Source organism: Eleginops maclovinus, chromosome 2 (genome assembly GCF_036324505.1).
Source record: "Eleginops maclovinus isolate JMC-PN-2008 ecotype Puerto Natales chromosome 2, JC_Emac_rtc_rv5, whole genome shotgun sequence".
Classification (NCBI taxonomy): domain Eukaryota; kingdom Metazoa; phylum Chordata; class Actinopteri; order Perciformes; family Eleginopidae; genus Eleginops; species Eleginops maclovinus.
In genome coordinates this window covers 19089844-19106224 of record NC_086350.1, presented here as the reverse complement: position 1 = coordinate 19106224, position 16381 = coordinate 19089844, and the positions used below count along the sequence as shown (strand labels likewise).

The 16381-nt window shown below is 41.0% G+C and overlaps 1 protein-coding gene across 2 annotated transcripts in view; it reads right to left on the bottom strand.

The window, feature by feature from the left end:
- Nucleotides 1–16381, bottom strand: part of si:ch211-1e14.1 (UPF0606 protein KIAA1549) — a 42750-nt gene that overhangs the window by 12974 nt on the left and 13395 nt on the right. Inside the window, exons 3-13 of one of the 2 annotated variants that reach the window (XM_063877346.1) lie at nt 13439–15538; nt 13193–13281; nt 12632–12791; nt 12414–12544; nt 11170–11362; nt 11031–11090; nt 10788–10933; nt 4974–5151; nt 4099–4283; nt 1426–1593; nt 907–1224 (exon numbers count right to left, since the gene is read on the bottom strand). In XM_063877346.1, coding sequence (XP_063733416.1) covers nt 907–1224; nt 1426–1593; nt 4099–4283; nt 4974–5151; nt 10788–10933; nt 11031–11090; nt 11170–11362; nt 12414–12544; nt 12632–12791; nt 13193–13281; nt 13439–15538 — 3728 coding nt within the window. The remainder of the gene's footprint in view (nt 1–906; nt 1225–1425; nt 1594–4098; nt 4284–4973; nt 5152–10787; nt 10934–11030; nt 11091–11169; nt 11363–12413; nt 12545–12631; nt 12792–13192; nt 13282–13438; nt 15539–16381) is intronic. The other variant, XM_063877345.1, reaches the window with a different exon arrangement.

The following is a 16381-nucleotide window of genomic DNA, read 5'->3' as shown; positions in this document are numbered from 1 at the left end:
GCCTGCCATTATGAAACTGCTAATCCTGGCAGAGAGACAGAGAGTGTGTGAATGTGTATATGTTTGTGCTCTCTAGGGCATATAAACAAGGCCAATCTCAAGTAAAGCACTGGAAACACTGCAGGAGGAGCTGTTAGAGAGAAGCTGTTATGCTAATTTTCAGTTTCTACTGTCACATGTTTACATTCTTGTATTTTCACAAAGGTCTTTATTTCTCTCATACTGCCTTTTCACCCTCTGCCTGAAACCAGAGCCCAGTCTGCTCTGATTGGTTTCCTTGCCGGCTCTGTTGTGATTAGTTAAACGCTGAGAAATGCCCCTAAGCCTATCACGTACAACCTGTTAGAGCACTATCCAGTGATTTCACTATGTTATGAATGTAAACAAAGTAGTCCAATCGAGTCGTTTCAAGCTCCTTTATAACACACTACTATTTTGTCGTATGTCCTGTTTATAAATTACGTTGCATTGTTGGAGGGACCTAAGACGTAAGATTTTCATTACCATAACTACACTGTAGCTGCTGTGCATATGATATGACAATACAAACCCTTGAACCTACATGAGAGGGAACACCCAACAAGACAAAAGGGCCTCTTCAAATTATAATTACCACTCTGGCAGAATAACAGCAAAACACACATTCACTAATCAGTACTCAGCTTGGTCGGGTCTCATGGTAAATTATGGAACAAACAAACAGTATATAGATGCAATATTATGTCTAGTATTACTACTCCACAACACAGTGATCTGTCAGGATCTACATTCTATAAACACACCAGTTCTGAACCCACAGGGTAAAACTGGATATTCTGTCTCTCGACATCATAACCGGGTAGAGCAGGATGCTATTGTCTATCAACACACACAAGCACTAGCATCTATCGCTGCTGAACAATATACCTCGTCCTCGGCTCTCCTCCCTTGAGTTAACACTTTCCCTTTGTCCTCTTTATTCTTTGTCTCGGCTGTTTTCATGAGCACTGCTTTGCTGTCTTGTCTTCTTTGATCAGCTGGTTTCGTTTTAAATTGCAGCTTTTTTTCATCATCTTCCTCTTCTTCTTCTTCCTCCCCCTCGTTGTCCTCTTCCTCTTCTTCATCTTCTTCTTCCTCCCACTCTTCTTCTTCTTCTTCTTCTTCTTCTTCTTCTTCTTCTTGTTCTTCTTCTTTTTCTTCCTTACTGCTCATAGTCAGTTTGTGTCTAGGAAGAGCTACTGGAGTCTAAGCAGAAGCAATGGTGGATAGCATAAATATTTCCAGTGATGATGCTTGTCTATATTTTAAACATATCTAAAGACTTTGTAAACTAAAAGCTAGCGTTCATTATATAACTGCACAACATTTGAACTACTGCTGCTCAGACAGCAAACACATGAACTAGGTCTCTTCTACATCTCTAAAGCACCAGACACTGCTATGTACCTTCCCTCTTTTATCATCCTCCTCCTCCTCTTCTTCTTCATACTCCTCTTCTTCCTCCTCATACTCCCACTCCTCCTCCTCCTCCTCCTCACTAAGCTCTATATCCTTTTTATTCGGAGGGAGAGTGTGGTGAAGCGGGGTCTTTGATTCTCCGAATGAGGCAGTAGACTGAGGGAAGGGGAGCAGTGTTCAGTGAAAGATGATTGTGTTAAATGATAGTTAGATCTGCACATTAGATTCATCTCATTAATGTAGAGAGAGGAGTTCAAAGCTCAGCCCAACATTAAGTGGAGGGAAATGAGAGCCAGACACAGACAGAACGATGAACCAGGAAGGAGTCAGGAAGTCAAAGTAACACACAAAAACCTCAAAAGTAGGGTGGTTATAACTTAACATATGCCATAAATGTTTTTCAGCTGAGAAAAAGCTATGCAGGTGTTTGCTACTCAGGATGGTTTCCTGTTACTGCAGCATGAGGCAGAGCACAGGCCCTCTGGTATTGTTGGAGGTCAGTGCATCACAGCAGAGATGTCACACACTTATGCATTTTACCTCCTTGATAAAAATGTTTCCATCAAAAAAATCACTTTTAAAATGCATCATGCATGAGGAATTTGCAAAAAACGTTTGTATTACATAGAAAAATATCTCTGCATGAAATCTGGGCTTTTAAAACTTTGAGCATTGCTATTCCTTGGAATTCAAATTATAAATTATAACAGAATTTAAACAACAGAGCGTATTTCAGTGTCACATAATAACCCTTTTTTAGATGTTCGGGGGTTGCTTTTTTAGTATATTAAATATAATATTGTTTCACAAAACCAGTTATGCATATTTTAAAAGGGAATCTGCACTAACTGTATAGATGCAATCATATATTTAAAACAGAAGTAAGGGCTTTATTATGTTTTTCTATTAATTTTCACAATTATTTATCTAAAGGTGCCATAGAATGCATCTATCTGGTATTTTGAATTGTTCTCTGATGTCTACAAAGAAGGTATATAACTTAGGTTGATCCAAAAAACGTCCAGATGTGGTTTTACAGGCCCATTTATAACCCTATGATTTGGTCCTAGAATGAAACAAGCTGAATTGCCTTATTTGGGGCTCATAAATAATTATGACGAGCTCTGCTCTGATTGGCTGGTTTACAAGGAGCAACCCATGGCTGCCTCAGAGCCCACAGAAGCAGGTGAAGTTCGTGAAACTGTGAGAGATGAACCATGCAGGCTATTGGCATCCAACCTTACATGTTTGAGCCTTTAACGAGGAGGAAACGATGAATTTGAAGAAACGTCAGCTGGTCGGAGATTGGAGAGCAACGTTACTGGAGGGGTACGTTTTAGCGTTAGTGTTTCCAGCAGCTGGATTATGCAAATGTTGGGGCTGGACTACCGTGTGTTACGTCACACACAGGGATTGTTGTAATTCACCCGTTTTACTGCTGTGATATGCATATTCATGATTTGCACGTGAAGGAGGAAACAATGGTGTTTGATGTTCACGGTATGTCAGTTCAATGTACCGAACTCTCCTTATTCAACTATGCCAAGGTAAATACAGTTTTACATTCTATGGGACCTTTAAATATGTATTTATTAATTCATATGCTACTTCTTTAACTTATTAAATAAACTGTATTTCTTTTGATTACTGTGTGTGTGTGTGTGTGTGTGTGTGTGTGTGTGTGTGTGTGTGTGTGTGTGTGTGTGTGTGTGTGATGTGTTGTGTTTGAGCCTACATGAATCTGTGGAGAGTTAAATGTAGTGCTGTAAGGTCTGCTTGGGAAATTTTGTAAAAAATAACAAATAAAGGCATTCCATTCTGTTCTAAACTTCACCCTGTTTCTCATAAAGTTAACTCTTAGCAAAAAGGATATAGGTCGTCATTTGATTATTGTATAGAAACATTTGGTTCAGTATGAGGGAGCTCAAAGAATAGGAGTTTCTCTTGTGTTAGATAACTTCACTGCATAAGAGACGTGTTTTTTAAAGTACGAGAGAGGAAATACTAAGACAGGAAACAGCGCCTGCTCAGCCAAATGGTTTCAATTCTATCTCAAGTTCAGTTTTCTGTTGTCACAAACTCACAATAAATCAGGACTAAGGGGAACTGAAGGGCAGGGTTGTTGGTGCTTTGAGCAAAATCAGTATGTGAGAAAGCATCGAGAACGTTTGAAATAAAACAAAAGAGCAGCCAAGACCCATTACATGCACGAGCATCATGACTTCAAATGTCCTCTAATAAGTCTCCTTCTCATTCATATTTTAGTAATCCTATCAACAAGTAGAAATGATGAGGTCCAGATTGTGCGCAGTCCTACAGCACATTAATGGCAATGACAGATACACCTCATTAATAAGCAGTTCATGGGAATTTCAAAATGGTTCCCTCTTCTTGGCTTTTTTTCGTCTGCTGCCTTGAAACTCCTTTTAATACAGTAATGTTTGGGAGACTGTTTTGTCCGTTGGCATAACATAACCTTACGCAAGACTTTAAATACAGTCATCAGCAGTTTAAAGTGCAACCCTGATGATGTTATCCATGACTACAGTGCCAATTACTGTCAGATTTCATATTTCCTGAACGACCTGTAGATCTAATAAACGTTTCGAGGCATTGACAGGATGAAGTCAGGCCTGAGGTCGGACTCTGATGGGACTCTACCTTCTGCCTCTGCTGGATGGAGGTCATGGCGTCTGGCTGGAACTCCAGCTTGTCTGTGCGACACAGTTTCCAGTAGAGGATGGAAATGATGACGATGACCACGAGGAGGGGAATCACCACACCAATGACGATCCACGTGTTGGTGTTCTCAGCGTCGGAGGGGGAGGACGCCATTTTCTCCACGGCTACAGATGGAAAGAGGGAGGAAGTGACGGAGAGGTTTTAAGTTCAGCGTTCAGACCAAAATATACAACGTATTGAGTCATTTTAATTGGTTCAATATTTTTTTAGGCATAACCTTTTGTTGCCTTTAAGCCTGTAGACAAACGACCTAGGTAATGCTAAGCTAAACAATATAAGCTAAACATGCAGTATGGTGTGCTGCATTAATCTTAACCTTCATTAGTTTTAATTAACACTCATTTCATCCCCTGGGAGAGAAGAACAGAGTCGGCGCAGGCACAGGACTCCCTTGAGGGGCTCTCATTAGCCCTTCATCCCTTGTTTAGATTCTTAATGAGGAAAGAAAGGCTTTTGGTACAGCGTCTACAGGGGGAGGTAATTAGCTCAAAAGGTAGTATAAACACACAGAGGAACACATGGAGCCAGCAGCATGTATTATAACTTATAAGAAGCTTGTGAAAAATATGTCCCGTCATGTGCATCTCTTTGTTTAAACTCCTCTTAAGACCTTGAAAATAATAAAAAAAGAGCAAAAACAATTTTAGACAAACACTATTTAACTCCATACCAGCATAGAGGAAAGTGTCAGTAAGATGCTTGCAGACGTGAATTTACTTTGTCCATGTCAAGGGGCATCTTGTTAATCACTACCACGCCCTGCTGCCTTTATCTACTACGCAAGAAATACTCACGCTGTGCCAAAATGCCCTGGACGCGATATCCCAAGACGATGGCGGCCCTTTGAACGTCCAGGCTGTTCAGTAGTGCCGCTGTTTGATCTGCAGGCACCCTCTGACCACTGGGACCCTCCACAAAATACACTATCTCCAAGGGATGGTCCACACCCACCAGCCGGCTTGCACTAACAACCTGGGAAAGGAAAAGGGCAGAAAAACAGTAGTATCATTTGTGTAATTACCTTTTTTTTCTTGTAAGATGTACATATCCCTTTAAATCTATTACAGATTCAAATATCTGTTTTTTTTAAACGTCTAACACCAAACAAGATGTAAGGCCAATTATACAGTATTTATTATACTGTACAGTTATCTATTTTATATACTGTTTATCAGACGTGGAAGAAGTACTTAGATCTTCTACTTGGGTAAAAGTAAAAGTACCAGAGTGTAGGAATACTCTGTTACAGTAAAAGTCCTGCATTCAAAATGTTCCTCAAGTAAAAGTATAAAAGTATTAGCATCAAATTATACTTAAAGTAGCGACAGTAAAAGTAGTCATTCTGCAGATTAGCCCATTTCAGAATAATATATATGATATGTTTGGATTATAATTATTAATCATTAAAGTGTTATAAAGCTGGTAAAAGTGCAGCTAGTTTTAATGACTTTACTGCAGGGTAGCTTTTAAATTTACTCGGGTTTAACTAAAGTCTGATTTAAGGGTTGATTATATTCCTCATCATTAATCCAAATCTGTAAAAGTAACTGAAGGTATTAAATAAATGTCCTGGAGTAAAAGTACATCATTTAACTCTATTATAGTGGAATAGAAGTACAAAGTAGCATATCATTGAAATACTCAAGTAAAGTACAAGTATCTCAAAACTGTACTTAAGTACAGTTACTTACCTCTTCTGCTGATTACCATATGATAATTCATTTTTGATTTTTTTTCTTCTTTCTGTCTTAAGTATAGTATGCTGCATTGTTGGAGGATCTTGGGATTTTATTGCGAAAAACTATACTGTAGCCCTTGAATCTTCAATCCATCTCTAAATACTTTTATCCAGCTCCTGATTTGTTTGTATTAAGATATTGGAGTGTAAATATTTCTGTGAGTGATGATAGTGATTCACTTTTCCCAGTTTCTTTAAGTCCATTGTATATTGCGGATTCTTGTGGGAGAAAATCCTCGCCATGTGAGTGGTAAAGGATGCCTGGGCGCTATACTGTATAACAGACAATTAAACAGAGCAATTATCAGGGTTACTGACTACTAGTGACTCCACCACTCTTTAAAACGGTTGGCAGACATTATGGGATCTTATGTCTTTTTCCAAACGAAAACATATCCAGATGTATAAATAATAATAATAATAATAATAATAATATAAATAATACATCTTATTACTTTAGGTCTTTATGTGTCTGTTGATCATCTATTCTTTGTTTCTAAGTTTTTAAATTCATTCACAACAAGGTGCAGACTAGTTGAGCTTCAGTCCAGATCTATCAGTATTAACATTACGTGTGCAACTTGTTTTAATTTTAAAATTCTCATTTGTTTAATGAACTGTAAATATTTTCCCTCAGCAGCATTAACAATTAATTGACGCTGCAAGCGAGCAACTGGACAAGAGCTTCCAGAAAGGAACCTAGGGTCCATGAAAGATGAGGCGCTGCACCCTCATCAGTAATAATGGAATATCTAATCAAGGCCCCAAGTGTCCTTATTGCAATAAAAAATATATATTTTTAATGAAGAGTGTGGTGGCTCATTTGCGAGGGCACACTTTAAAGTTAATACTTTGGGGGTTTCTGCGGCGGCAGAAACCACAATTCACTTTTTGGCCACCTTACCTGTGTTGAAACCTATAATAAACTAGACAAGACAGTTCTCTGATGTGGTTTATTGTAATAATTTAGCTTATATTAAACAAAATAAAGTCTCCCATTGAAAAACACAATTACTTTGAATAAGCAGTTCCCATTTATATTTACTTCTTGGCTTCAGGTACAGACAAAATAAGTCATATGTATTAATTATATCATATGTATTTGTTTGTACCCTTTTGCATGATGTGTTTTTCTTATTTGCTTATACAAAAAACATCTGCATGCCCTGATAAACAAACATAAATAATTATATTAAAGCATGATTCTCAGCCTTTGTTCTCTTAATTATCCCCGTTCTAGTATTCATGTTAAAATATTCAGACGTGTTGTCTAATCGGTATGTGTATGTGTGTGTGTGTGTGTGTGTGTGTGTGTGTGTGTGTGTGTGTGTGTGTGTGTGTGTGTGTGTGTGTGCAGTCTCCCTCTGGGTGCCCTGAGGCGCAGCAATGTCTCCTGTCTGCTTTACTGGAAAGAGTAAAGCCGGGGTCATGCCTGGGCTGCTACACAAAAAACGGTCGGGCAGGCTCTCTCATCCAGGGGCTAATCCCGCCCATGCATGGTTATTAGAGTGGAAAGATGGCAGCGTGGATGTGTGTGTTATAGCACACCCCCGATCCAAGCTCCTCTCTTTATCTGCCCCTGCAGACTCATAAGGTATTCTCACAGGTGACAACAGCACACTGATACTGTCAGATTCTTTCTGGAGCATCTGTTTGAGATATGTGTCTGTGAGTGAGTGTGTGTGTGTGTGTGTGTGTGTGTGTGTGTGTGTGTGTGTGTGTGTGTGTGTGTGTGTGTGTGTGTGTGTGTGTGTGTGCGTGCAAGAGAGTGAGACAAAGGATTCTTCACATGGTCAGTCCACCAAAACTCTCATTATATGCAACAGACACTTAAAAGATGAGTGTCTTTGAAATGTAAAAAAGGATGGAAAGAAAACAAACTCTGACACATATTCATATTTGTCACTGGGAAATATATGATTTTAAAAGGATGCCAAAGCTTAGAATTAGCAATCTAATATTAGCACAAAGACACCATAAAGTTTCACTGCCAATAGAAATCCTCTCTTTGGATAGTGTTCCTGAGTATATTGGACTGTATTTTTGTAATATGTAGGATGACCTTATATATAACCCATCTTTCTGCTATATTTTTATTTTTTGTTATACCTGCTATTATGTTCTCAGTGTTAATTATTGATTTGATTTCTATACATTTTGCTTTTCATATTCTCAGGTTGAATGTTGGGGATTTGAGACCCTATACATGTTGTGACCCCTTGTCAAAGAAATCGTTCATCTAAATTGGAGTGTTACTGGATGTAAAGGGGACTGTGAGAAAATAACTAATACAGTTTTTTTAAAGTTTCAAAAAGTATCAGAAATCCTCTCTTTTTCATAAACAGATCAGTTGTTTTGTGGAGACAACGATGAAGGAGACAGAGAGGGCAGGAAGAGTGAGGCAGCTACTCAGCTACAGTTGACCCTCATCACTCTGACAGCCCCCCTGTTAAAAGACCACCCTCAACATCCATGCCTCCCAAAACAAGTGAAGAGCTCTTTTCCAAAACGCGATAAACGCCAAATTTAAAAAAAACGACTTTGTCACGTCATTCTGCTGTATACCGAGCCTACTCACTGCTACATAAATGTTTCTAACCAAATCGCTACATATCCCTGTTTAAACTGTACCGAAAGGTGTCATTTCATTTCAAAACGCGATAGGCGCTACACTAGTTTCGAGTCACAGTGCGACATATCCTCTCGGCCAATCAGAGTGTTCGGTGAGCAGAGAGAAACCATAGCAACAGTAGAGTTCAGTGAGCGTCCCTGTCAAGTATCATGGCGGCGCACTGAGGCTTGAGGTAAATCTTGTTGGTGTAAAACAAATACATTGGACAAATGGATGTTTTGAATGTGGTTAACACTTTTGATGGTTCCGAAGTAGCCGTTAAGCCCACACCTGGTGGAAGACGACGGCGTTTAAACATAGACAGTCATGAACGCCAACGAACTAAGAAAATGCGCTACTCTGGTGGAGGACGAATTCCCACCATTGGATGTACACACACCTCAGCTAAATGCTTTTGCCAAGCAGATAGATTGACACCCGATGACCTTGTCATGAATTTTGAGAAGTTTCATGACAAACCTAATAAAGTGGAACAGGACGGGGCACTTCTTCACCTGATGTCAGTATCTGAGGCAAAACGACACCGTCAGAACGACGAAAACCGACAGAAGGAGAGGAATGTCACCGTAAAATACAGCCTGCTGTGTGATGAGCACCCCAACAAAGTGCCAGTTTGCAAGGCCACATTCCTGTCAGTTTTGGGTGAGTACAGTTTTCATTTTTGGAATAATTGAAATCCGTTTTGTATGCGGTTTCCTTTGTAGTTATACTGACGGGAAAAATGTACAGCTGGTGCGCGGTACCGATAAAACAATAGGTTTAATGCTAATTTTAATGCTAGTTTTAATGTTAAGGTCTGCTAAGTAGAAAACACATACAACCACACAATGCCAATTGAGACAAGTGTCCTCATATGAAGAGACACCCAAAATAATCATGCAGCGACATAGATCTGTAGTGCACATGTTTATTTTGTTTGTTTTGAGACTTAGTCTCCTCTATCTCAGTGTGGCTTTCCGGGCTCCTCTTATTTCTAAATATTTGACTTTGTATCCCCCCCCATAATATCTACCCTGACAACAACAACTCTCAATCATCACGACGGCAGACGGAGAAAGAGAAAACAATAAATAATTGATCTGCTCTTAGCAGCTCAAGTAACAGGACCGGAGAAATGAGGAAGAGGAGAAAGGAACAAGGGGCTCGAGAGGTTGTGGTCTTTTGAGTGGTTCGCCTCTGGGATGAATGGGATGCTGTTGCTATGGAGACAGAGCCCTATCCTGTCCCCCTCAGAGAGGAGGCGAGCAGGTGCGGAACGAAACCCACAAAAGCTAGTGACTGATTAGTAAAGCAGGAGGGCTCTCTGCGGTTTCAAACGCTGCAGCGCTCACATAATGAGCCCTCAGTTCTTGGGGAGGCTGGTCAGAGAGCGCTTGCATCAGGGAATAAGGATGATATAAATGGCACAAGGAAGGGAGCTTTTTGAAGGTTTAGCGAGTAATCCATTAACAAACTTCCTGCAAGAGAGTTTCAAAAGTGTTGTGTAATGAGCAGAGAAATAAACCAGGAATTTCTATTGTATTGTTTCCAAAGAAAAGACACTACCATGACTGTCTCAACAATCCTTTAGGGTTTAGTGTTGAGCCTGCCTGTGAGAGTGGACTTATGTACTTATGTTTCACTTAGTTTCCTTTGATTTGAGATTTTATAGTTCAGACAATATTTTAAAATAGTGAACTTGTCTTCAACTTTGACATGGTCTCATGCTTTAATGTTCAAAAAAGGTATTTATTGTTCTCGTCCTGTCTGTGGTGAAGCATCTCTTTCACCCTCTGTCCAAAACCAGAGCCCAGTCTGCTCTGATTGATGAGCTGGCCGGCTCTGTTGTGGTTGGCCAACCATCTAGAGGTGTCCCATCCCATACAATGTAACTGCAAGCGCTTTTTAAATAGAAGCGCAAGTGTTACGTAGTGATGCCACTATATTATGGAAAAAAATAAAGGATTCCAATGGAAGGGAACTTAGGGATTTTAGCCTTTGAAGACTATTTCCATGCACAAAAAACCTCCAAGAAAGTGAAAAGCCTCTTTAATGTCACTAACATTTAATTTTGTTATATTTTATTCAACTGAAATAATTTCCCCTGGTTGCCTTTACAAAAAAAAAAGTGACATTAAATGGCTAAATAGTAATTACCTTTCTGATGATGCTTGATATATTTAGCTTTATATCATCTTTAAATTCAAAGCAGCAGTGAATATAACCATTGAGTACAGTATTGAATAAATGTAAGCGTACCTGGACACTGCTGTTGCCTGTAAGGGTGGCTCTCTTAACGCGTGTGATTAATCCGGTTGCCTCTCCGAGGAGCATCGCCACCCGGCGCTCCATGTTGGCTTGGAAGGTCCTCTCGCTCACTTTCTGGTCCAGAACACCCATGAGCACTATGTACAGAGATCATTCAGAGTGGCAGCACAAGGGGTCTTTAAATTAAAGTAGCTGAGGTAACTTTAATTAGAGCAGGAAGTGAAACTGTGATACCTGTTCTGACCCAGGAGGAGCGAAGCAGGTGGCTGGTGTTCAACTCTGGGTAATGGAAAGCTGTTAGAAAAAAAAGACGTAAGATTTATTACAGTCAGGGAGGAGCTTGAATATTGAAAGACAGCACTGTGGTACTCACGCTCAGCAATCTGCAGTACAGGAAAGCCCATGTAATAGCTGAATTCCACCATTGTGAGCTTCATCAGGGCATTGCTGACCTCTGACCCCATCAGGTAACCACTGGAGACGCGCACAGTGAACGTTATGTCCACCGGCTGCCTCATTAGCCTTTGTTCCTGATATTTCGGAGCTGCCATGGTGATGTTTATGATCTGAAACACAATGAGACAGAGATGTACTGTTCAGCAGACGAACATTTACTGAACGGAAAGAACAAAACATGTTCCATTCTGCTCGAGGAAGTCTCTTGGAAGTTTATTCGTCTCTTAAAAAAGTTTCAATGAAGTTCCCAATCTAGGAATTATTGGCTACCATGATTTGAAAGTTGAACAGAAAATTGAGCAGTGCGTCTTAGGGGTTCAGTTTGCTAGATTTTTATTAAACATTTCCATGCTCCTGCAAATAAAGCTCGATTTAATCCTTACATTTATTCCAAATAAAAGACGTTAACACAGGCCTCAGTGGAATAGGATTACAGAACTCTACTGAAAGCAGCTAACCAAATAAGCTCTATATTAGCAAACAGTAAGCGTCTTTAATACTCAACAACTAGAGCATGAAGTATGAGTATCCAAGTGAAGTATCCAGGGGTTTTGTTCACGAGTGATACTAAGATGGGGAATCACTGGTGTGGAAAATCCAAAGTAGAGAAAGAGCTGAGTTTGGAAGGTGCCTGAACCCTAGCCTGTGGTCATTACATCTGCGTAGCGACCAAAAACTGAGGTTGTGGATACAGCTGGAAAAAGTGAGTGTCCTATGTGGGGTGTCTGAGAATGGAAAAGCCTTTCTTTTGTGCTGGAACGATTCCACATGGCGCTATAGGCATGTTATCGGGATAAGAACCAATAGAGGACCAGCAAATACAATGGGGGGAATGGTAATTGGGCCACTATTCTTACCATGTTGGTATGGATGGATATGTTGTGCATTAATCAGATTTAGTCCAACCAAAAGAAGCAATTCAGATTGTAATATACTAGCTTTGTCTTTCTTTAAGAGTGACCTGGCCAAGACATGCACCAGCACAAAGTGCTGGGACCGAATAGGAGTATGCTTTAAATCTTTTTAAACCTGCTTTTATTACTATTCAATATGTGTTTGTGCTAGAGTGGTGACATCTTCTTTAATGAATAGATATACATATAAATAAATAAATATAAATAAATAATTGTCACTGGTTAATGGAGGTGCATATTCACTCACATGCACTGTGAAATTGGTTGACTCCTTTGAGCGGCGACGCACTTCAGCAAAGGCCATGGTCAAACCTTTCTCAATGCTTTCACTGAAGTTGCAGTAGCGCACATCTATGTGAGCGGGAACAAACTGCAGCACTGCACAGAGTTGGGCAAAGGAGAGTTTAGATCAAGCTTAAAAACAAAGGGTTTTTGATGAAGACAGCTCGTTGAAAGGTCGTCTACCTGTGTGGACTTGGTATTTACTGTCTGGGGTTGCCCAGTTGGGAGACACAGACAGGAAGCGGCGCCCAGACCTCCGCAGAGCGTTGACGACAGATATGGCTGTGTACACAACTGGACCAGACACCACCCGGAACAGAAACTTTGGTGGGGGGTCCACAACCTTCACAGACAAAGCAGGAACAAACGACATAGACAAATTACACAGTCATTCCTTCAGAGTTAACATGTGTTACATAAGCAGCTGATGTTTTGAGCAGTCAGCGTGTGCTTGTGGATCTTAATGCGACTACTGTTGTGGTTTGTTTACCAAAGAACCACTGATAAAATACTCAGGAAGTGGTCTGGCGTTAGTGGTTCAACTGCACCGCTGTAATGTACACACACATATACTTACACACGTTAGGGTCTTTTACTTCACAGTCAATCCAGAAGCATTTTATGTTCTAATACGATCTTATGATGCTGTTTCATGTCTTATTACATTGACAAACAAAGTCTAACATATTGCATGGTATTACATTCAATTTTCGTTTCTTCTTTTTTCTTGAAGGATGGATTTACCTGCAGCTCGACAGACTTGTTGAATTCCCCTTTCAATATGTCTCTCACTTGAGATTTGGCATATCCAACTGTGGCCCCGAAAGGGAAACCTTTAGAAGAAAGCATGGTAGAATCCCATTAAAATGTAAATGTACATTTCAAATCCAAATAACAGATTTCAGTCGCAATTTGGACTCATCATGCATTTGGATAACATGAAGAACATTTTGTAATATAACAGAAAGCATAATTAAAAGTCCAACGTACCAATTTTAACTAAATAAGCAGGCCTCTCGAGGTTGCAGAGGTACTGTCGAGATGTTGGTGTTGTGGCCCCTGTGGTGACGGAGAGGACGTTGACACTGGTTGAGGCCTCTGTAGTTGCAGGAGCTCCAGTCGTGGCTTGATGGGAAGTAATGGTGGCAGTTGGGGTTGAGGGTGCAGCAGAGACTGTATTAGCTTCACTGCTAGTTGGGATCAAGGTCATTGTGGCTGCGGTGTCAACTCCGTTTTCAGTTACCCCCTGATCCCCCAACACAACTGGAGAGAGCGAAGTGACATTGGATGTGGGTTCAGTTGACTCTAACGTGATGTTGAGAGTGTGTTTGGTTGTAAAAGGAGAGTCTTGGGGAGGTAATTCTGTTGTACCCGCTGTAGTGTTGGCAGCAGGGTCAGTGGGAACAGGGGGGAAGGGTGTAGTTGCAGTTAGGCCAAAACTGGTGGTAATGGTGCTTGATGGGAACGGCTCTGTAATAAACCAATGAACATCAGTCAGAGAGGAGGGAGACATTACATCATCCGGCAGCAAGGGCGTTGCACTGGGTAACATCGACTCTGTGAGGTCAACAGTTGGAGACCAAACGGTGGTGTACTCGGAACCCCAGACAGAAGAAGAGGGATCCAAGTAGTGGCTTGGGGTTATGGAAGGATCTAGAAAAGGCTCAGAGGCATTGACCAACTGAGGCTCTGTGGTTGCTCCTGGGGTTGACTCATTTTGAGGCTCGAATCCTGACAGATCCCCAGAAGAATCATCCTCAGTTAATTTGGTATCATTGGTGATGCTGCTTGTGGGTGTGAGTTCTGTAGCGCTGATGGAAACCACAGTAACGTTCCCTCTGTGTTCAGCTCCCGTGTCTGAACTGTTGTCCTTGGTCAACTGAGTGGTGTAATACTCCAAGCTGTTCATGTCCGGCAACAGGACGTCTGTCGGTTGAATTGTAAAAGCATCGCCCCAGTCTACGTCCGATGCGTCGGGTATATCGATGTTAGCGGGAGGGGTGGGGTCCAGTGTGTACTGAATTGTAGAGGACAAAGAAGAAGGATGTATGGATTTAAATGGGACAACCGTATGGTACGCCGTCGTGAAGCTGGGAGAAGGCGAGACGTGAAGAGGATTCATGGACGAAGGAGATATGCCGACTCTCGAAGGGAACGATGTGTCATAGCTCTCTGTGTAGTCTTCCAGATCATACGAGTCAGAGGGCACCTTGGTGACCAGGGAGTAGTCCTCCCCGTCTGCGTTTAGGTATGACATCGTCTCCAAGTAGTCCCCAGATCCCCAGTCGAAGTCCATGGTGTTGGTGGGGTAGAAGTCCTCCGGGGAGATCTCAGTGGGTTCAGATGAAGGTGACGTAGGGTAGGGGGCGATGAAAGGCACGTTGTAACCAGGGGCCAGAACCTCATCTGGGTTGGGTAGCATGTTAATGTCAGGTGTCGGTCCGCTCTCCTCTAAGGGGGAACTGTTGGGGCTCAGCTGGTTAACATCCAGTACTTTAATATCATCTGCCACAAAGTCAGGGAAGGCCGGTTTAGGGGGCTTGAGAGACTGAGCAGGAAATGAGGTCATGATTTCCAGTGTTTGCTCTGATGGAGCATCCTGCTGCTTGCTGAAGGTTTCTTTCTGCTTAGAATTAAGACCCAGCTGAGGTGGTGTTGACCTTGTGAAAGCAGAGGGGCTTAATGACGCCGTGGATATATTTGTCTGAGGCTGAGCGAGAGAGGAGGATTGTTTGACAGACTTTGTGCTGGCCAGCTTCCAGTCCGTAGAGAGTTTAGCTGGTGATTCAAATTGAGACCCCAACAAGGGTTTTAATGAGGGAGTGGAAAGAGGGTGTGGTTCTTCTGCAATGAGGTCACTTGCCGTGAAGGATTTCTCAGGAGCAACCCGTCCCCACTGAAAATGTGTGATGCCACCAGTCCTCACACCATGCTTTGGTTCAGGAATGGATGGCAGGGTACCAGGTGAGTCTGGGCTCTCTAAGGCAGTGTGATGTGGGGCTGGTAAGGGTGATGGGTGGAACCCTGTTGAACTTGGAACATGTCCAAGAAATCCCATAGGGTGTTGTGTGGAGTCCAAGAGAGACTCATCTGCAGAGGAACAAATATAATGCTTTAGTTAAGTATTGAATGAAAGAAAATAACCTACAAACTAAGTATATTTCAAGATAAGGGCAAGACTGAACACAATTGAGCTGATTCTCTGAAATGTTATCATTCACACACTAAATATGATTTAGTTGAATTAACAATGTAGGGGCCACAACTTGAGTATTACTGAAAGTCAGTTTGAATATCTAATTTCAATATATCTTTTGGGTGTAAATTACTAAGAATAGCAGCTTTTATATTGTAATGGTGTCAAATAGTTAAACTGAGATAGGATGGCATACATGACTTTGCATAGCATACAGGCAATCAATCTACTGTGCGTGATGTTCTATACATAACAAGACACAAACAATAATGCCATTACATCAATAGGAGAGCTTTAGTTAGAAAAAAAATGGTTCCTTGAAAGTCAAAAATAATTATTGATTTGTGAGGAAATAACACAATCAATTGGATTTGCTCAAAACGACTTCTCATAGGATTTGCACTTCCTGATCAACTGAGTAACTGTTCACCTCTGCAGCAGAGGTCACAGTCATACTAAAACTATAAATAGACACTGCATCAAATCTGTAGGCAGAACTTGTGGTAGGTTTAGAAAGTTATATACAGCTTCAGCATTATCATGTTCTCTTGTTTTATTATATATAGGTATGTCATTCAGTTAAATGACTTTTTTAAATGATTATTATTGTATTCTATAAACTACTGACAGTATTTCACGGTGTTGGAATTCAACAGATACTGGAATGGCTGCCATACATGTAGACATAAAGATTTAAGAAACATTTCGAGTGGTCTCTTAACTTTTTCCGGAGCTGT